The 6,110-nt window shown below is 46.4% G+C and overlaps 1 protein-coding gene across 2 annotated transcripts in view; it reads right to left on the reverse strand.

The window, feature by feature from the left end:
* Positions 1 to 521: 521 nt before the first annotated feature.
* The window catches only part of ANAPC1 (anaphase promoting complex subunit 1), a 103,462-nt gene continuing 97,873 nt past the window's right edge, over positions 522 to 6,110 (reverse strand). The window contains exons 47-48 of one of the 2 annotated variants that reach the window (XM_019516110.1): positions 4,007 to 4,141; positions 522 to 895 (exon numbers count right to left, since the gene is read on the reverse strand). In XM_019516110.1, the coding sequence (XP_019371655.1) occupies positions 780 to 895; positions 4,007 to 4,141 (251 nt within the window). In that variant the 3' untranslated portion in view covers positions 522 to 779. The remainder of the gene's footprint in view (positions 896 to 4,006; positions 4,142 to 6,110) is intronic. The other variant, XM_019516111.1, reaches the window with a different exon arrangement.

The raw sequence follows: 6,110 nt of genomic DNA on the forward strand, positions 1-6,110 counted from the left end.
GAGAAATATTCAAGCCATTGTGTCAGAGGTGGAGAAAAGGGAACTGAATGCCCAATTGCTTTGAAGTTCTGATTAGAGTCCCTTGCCCAGACATAACATAATACAGAGGCAGGTGTTTTGCCTTTGCAGCATCCACTGACTAATTGCAGTACAAAGATCTGAAAAAAGAGGTAAAATAGGGTAACAAATGTGCATCATGACCAAAGAAGGAAAGCACAAGCAGTTTCTACAGAAGGAAAAACTGCATGGTAGGAAAGAGTCATATGAGAGTTGCACTAAAAGACCACCCCAGGTCAACAATAAGACATTAGCATAGAGTGATCTGGGAAGCATCCTAATGTGATGGCATCAGACATATTCCTCTTTCTGTTCTCTATCAAGCTAAGAGTGAAGGCTGAGGATGGGTCCTTTAAGAAGTGTCACAGGCCAAGGACATCAGATTGTGTAGAAAGAGAGACACCCATCATTTCCAGAGGGGTTATTTTTTTCCCAATTAATCACAAAAAGCATTTTCTGACAACTTTAGTTACAAAAGTAAAATTTATTATTAATTCACCATTACCCATCTACAATTCATGGCATTACTTCATAAACAGATCCCCGTCATCACAGTCACAACACCCGCAGACAAGTTCGAAGTACACTGTTCCTTGCAAAGTTACAAAATTAAGTTTGTTTTACCCCTGTCACTTTCAAATAATTTAACATATGAGACAGTCATCATTGACATTTGGTCACTGGGTGTGAAATTCATGTTGCAGGTATCCGTTTTGGCACAACTACCATACCATTGACTCTGGATTTCCAAGCAGCAGAGGTGCAAGTCTGAGTAATGTGTGAACTGGCATTTTCAGCTGCCGGAATTTCAACAGCAGTTCAGAAAAGCTGGTACTTCCTAGTGAGAGAAAAGAAGGAAATAGTTATGTATCTAAACAGTGCTTGTGGACTGAAATGGTAATAAATGTTGAAAGTAGAACATTATTGCTTTTCAGCATAGTAGATATTTGTATCTTCTGTGGTTTATTTCCCTATACAATAATTTTGTTGTAGTTGTTGGACCATAGGTTAAACTACGTTCATGCAAGCTTAAGTTAAAACACAAATAAAGGAAATGACTCATGGAAAGGAATTAATTTTCCTCCAGGAACACCCAAGATGAGGCCCCAGAAACACAAACCAGAAAAAGAACTGGTTTTTTGTTTTGTTTTGTTTTTACAAAAGAGGCTTTATAGAGAAAACTGAAGTTCTCTATACACACTGGAAGGAACTAAAAAAATTATACAAATCTTAGATGAAAATGAAAAGTTAGAACAGGCAAAATTAAGGGGCAGGTCATGCAATTGAAGGGATCCCAGCACAAATCACCCAGAGGTCAGACTTAATTCATTCATCCTTACAAGTCCTCTTTAGCTTTTCCAAACTCTTTCAGGAAGGGAGAAGAGCATTCATACCATTGTGGACATAGAACAGAGGTATTTTATTTGAAAAAACTCAGCTGGGCTTTTTTAGTCAGTAGAAAAGTTTGATGCTTGAGTGCATTTTCTATTCTGCCGTTGCCATTTAAATATAAAAAATGAGCTGTGTTGATACTCAAAAGCTAAACTGTTCTAAATGCTTGTCAAAAAAATGCCATCTGAGCTCAAAGTCTGACTTGAGACCAATGTGCACAAAGAATACAGAAAATAAAGCTACATACTATTTTGTACATATTGCTTACTGAGAGTTCTATGCATAAAAGCTCCCCAAACAGTACATTTTCGCCTACAAGAGTCAGCAGCCAGGCTATCTAGACCTGACCTCCCTGCCTCTCCAAAGCAAGGAACAAGATTTTGAAACAAGCAACACAAAAAGCCCCCTGCAAGGGAAAATGGAATGGCTGTAAGGGAAGGCAGCCTGCAGTACACCCTCTAATATAGCTAACTCTCTAGCTATCAACAGGAACTTCCATGCAGTGCCAGTTCTCAGAATACTCCAGTTATATCAGAACCTCTGCTTTCATGTAAAAAGAATTAAAGTCCATTCTTAGTTAGGTGTAGAGTAATTCCTGAGACTTGTATGAGAAGACAAACAGAGCTAGAATTTATCATGGTCTAAAACATGAGGTAGCCAACTTGCAGCACAAAGACTGCAAGTGGCACAGGCAGATCTGGGGAGGAGGGCAGGCAGCACAGTGCCAGATAGTGCAGGGAACAGAAATCAGAGCAGCAGATCAGGCAGGGGAAGGGGATCAGAATGGCACTTTGGGAGAATGCAGGGCTTAATTTGTGGCATGCGTGCAAAAAGGTTGGCTTCCACTGATCTAAAAACATTACAATTGTTGGGAGACCTAACTTACGAATGTTTGTACTCCTAGGTTTGACTACAGCACACACAGTAAAAGTTATGTAGCAAACCAAGGCTGGTAAATATACATAGGGGGAATACTGCAAGGAAAATTTACAGTGCTAAGCAGACTGTCTTTTATCTGGGTACCCAAGCATCAATCAAGACACTGGAAACTCCCAAAGTTGAGAGCCATACCAGAGAGAAAGGACACAGGGAAGCAATGATGCAAAAAGCGGCATCTAAAGACTGCATTTGGCCTGGAATAGCAAGAAAAGCTCTGAAAAAGCTACCCAGGGGACGGTTCTCAAAACATTTAAAGAAAACACCTTCCCTTTGTGTTAGAACACATTCCTGTGCTCCGAAGGAATATGCAGGGCTTCTGGTGGTGATGCCATTCCTTAAGCCAATAAGCTTCACCAATACATTCCCTTTTCCCTGTGGCAGGCACTGATTGAGGCTGTAAAATCCTTCCCATTCTCTACCAAGCTTTACAGCTTGCCTTGCATCGAAGTGTGGAAACATTTATTATCCCCAGAACTGGCCAGCAAAAAGTGATCTCCAGATCTGACTAATAAGGACAATGTAACCACTAACATATCATACACAATGTTCCCTGTAAGGAGCAGCGGTCTGTGAGCGTGGGACACTTACTGAAGGGGGCTGAGGTCCGGAGGCTGGAGCTGGGGCTGGAGCCGGGGGCCAGGGGCTGGAGCCAGGGCCAGAGCTGGGGACCAGGGGCTGGAGTTGGAGCCTGGCATAGGCTCCGTGGCTCCGGGGAAGTGCTCCACTCCCTTGCACCAGGGCTGTGGAGCAGAGCACTTCCCTGGAGCCGGTGGAGCCCACACCAGCACCCCCAGCCTCCATCCGTCCCTTGACTCACCTCGGGGAGGAGCCGCTGCCTGCCCCAGTGAGGCTCCGCTGGCCCCGGGACACTGCTTTGCTCCCCAGCCCTGACGCCACATGCCTCCTTGCTCCCTGAGGCGATGCAGGGGAACAGAGCAGTGTCCCAGAGCCTCACTGGGGCAGGCAGCGGCTTCTCCCCAAGGTGAGGCAAGGCAGGGATGGAGGCTGGCACAGGCGGTTGGCATGGGCTCTGCCGGCTCCGGGGAAGTGCTCTACTCCCTGGCCCTGATGCAGGGGAGCAGAGCACTTTCCCGGAGCTGGGGAGCTGGCGCCAGACTCCCAGCCCAGTCTCTCCCAGTGCGTGGGCTTGAAAAGGCTGTGCGCAGCCACACTTTTAGTTGTGCATGGCCACGAATGCACGTACACACGCACCTTAAAGGGAACCTTGATCATACGTGATGGAAGAACCTGCCTGCCTGACCCACCAGACGGATGCTAGGAGGACAGACAGGTCTCAGGCTGTCACCCAGAAAAAAAAATGGTGAAAAGTCAGGGTAGTGCTGGTGTCCTTAGTCCTCTCTCAAGCCCCTCTGCTATAATGCTCCCAAAAAAACTCTCAAAGAAAGAGCATACTTGAACCAGCTTAAAAACAATACATGTGGGAATGGATGGATGGATATTTGTATCTTCAGTGGCTTATTCCCCTATATATTTTCGGGGAGGGAGGGAGGGAGGGTGTTTGTGTGTGTGTGTTGAAAACAATTTCATATATGGGGTCAAAATGCAAGGCCATTAATTACATATAGCCATACTGATACAACACTAATTTCTGCCTTACCTTCTAAGCCTCCTGCTGCTAGCTGGCCTGGAGCTGCCACTGCATAGTAAACGAGGAAACAAGCCAGCATACTTGATTGAGATTCCTCAGCAGGCTGCCCACTTAAATAGGAACGCAGAGAGACATCACCTCCAGCTGTAATATATCAGGGAGACCTCTGAGATTCAGGTAACATTTTCTCACTTGTTGAAAGGAAAAGTCGAAGGAGTGTAGTGAGACAACCTCCTGGCCACAGACTTGCTGAAAAGGGCCCCTCACTCTATAGCACAGAGGGGCTCATCCAGACCAGAGTTTGAATCTGTAGCTACTCTATTCATAGTCTACTAATATGCCTTCCCCCACCTAATCCCCACTCTGCTTCTGTCATGGACACAGGTACATTTGTAACCCTTCCAAAATGGCATCAGCCTGTGTAAACATGCTGAGAACCATTCAAATGTAGCAAAATGCCCCAACTTTAAGGCTGGATAAAGAGGTCTTAAAGTTGGAGCTCTGCTACATTTCAATGGTTCTCAGCTTTACACGACAGCTGCTGCCCATTTGAAACCTTTTGAATACACCTGGTGCACACCCACAACACATTTCTGCCCCAAGAAAGGGCTTCCAATACAACACACTAACCCCGTAACCCTCTTTTTATACCTGATCTCTTTATGTTAACCAAATCCTTTCACACACAAAAAGACTTCAGATTCCTCAATACATTCCATACAAAAAACTATACTTAAAAGACTTGATGCTCTCAAAAATGAGAAAATCCTTTAAGTCTGAACCTTACTTTGGCATCACATAATTTGGCATTGCTGTTTTATACAACACACAACATACCACAGGTTAGTTACCAAGACAGGCACACATGGCACTGGCAACCAGATTCAGGATACTATTTTAAAACTAGCTGAAACCCGCAAAACATTTGCAATTAAACTTTTATTGCATAAGTATTTCTTTAAAGACAGGATTTTTAGTTATCCTTTGACCGAATACTTTAACAGAATCAAAACTTCTCACCCTTGAAAAAGCTACATATAAAGCTGTCCATGTGTAAACACAGGCTTAGGAATATAAAGACATTTTGTCAAAAGTTTGACTTTGTAACTTGTTTATAATCATAGAATATGAGGACCCTTGTACACGTAAGGAAATTGTCCCTTTTAGTGGTTCAATTGCCCTTTTTAACTATTTAATTGCATAACAGTATACATCTTTGGTAGCATATTACAATTACATTTTGTAAGTGTACACATTTGGTGATGTATTTCACACTTTTACATAGCACACTAAAGCACATCCCATGTATTTTTGTTTGCTACACAACAAATTACAGTGATATTCCTCACGTGTAAAAGGGCCCTATCCAGAGAAGATGACAGGGATGGTGCATGGGGCGCTGGAAGCCTGGGCGTGCTCAGGGAAGCTTGGGCTCGTACGGCTTCCTTTACATGATCCCTGCTGCCTTTTCTGGCTGCTGGCACACCCAGCCGCCCTCCTGCCGCCTTCCCAGGGCAGCCGCCGTTCCTGGGTGGCCCCAGGAGGCAGCAGGGACAGTGCACAGGGCACTGGAAGCCCTCCAAGCCCAAGCTTCCCTGAGCACACCCAGCTTTCCAGCACCCTGTGTACTGTTGAATCCGATGGGTGCTGCCTGCAGGCTAAGGCTGCACCTGCACAGCTAGCACCCCATCTGGGTGGCCCCAGGGGGCATTGCCACCATGGAGGGAAGCACCAAGCCCCCCCCACAGCTCGGCTGTGGAACCTGGCAGCAGCTTGCACAAGCAGGCTCTGCCAAGGGGGAGAAGGGGGGGACGACACTACAATGACAACAACAAGGGGCCTGAATTTTTTCCCCATCTCTCAGAGCCTGCCTGCATCTCCCACCACCGAGGGGGCGGGGGGGTGTGAAGCCAGCCACCAACAGGCCCTGAACTGCAGGAGGGGCCCTGGTGCTTCCCTCCACGGCAGTGGTGTGCTCTGGGCAGCACACACCCGCTGGCACCCCACCCGGGCAGTCCTGGGGGGGTGCCACCACCACGGAGGGAAGCACTGGAGGCCCCTGCAGCTCAGGCCCACCAGCAGCACCCCCCCCCCCCCCGGGGGGGGGGGGGGG

Source organism: Gavialis gangeticus, unplaced genomic scaffold, assembly GCF_001723915.1.
Source record: "Gavialis gangeticus isolate Ggan-Ray unplaced genomic scaffold, GavGan_comp1, whole genome shotgun sequence".
In the NCBI taxonomy this organism is placed as follows: domain Eukaryota; kingdom Metazoa; phylum Chordata; order Crocodylia; family Gavialidae; genus Gavialis; species Gavialis gangeticus.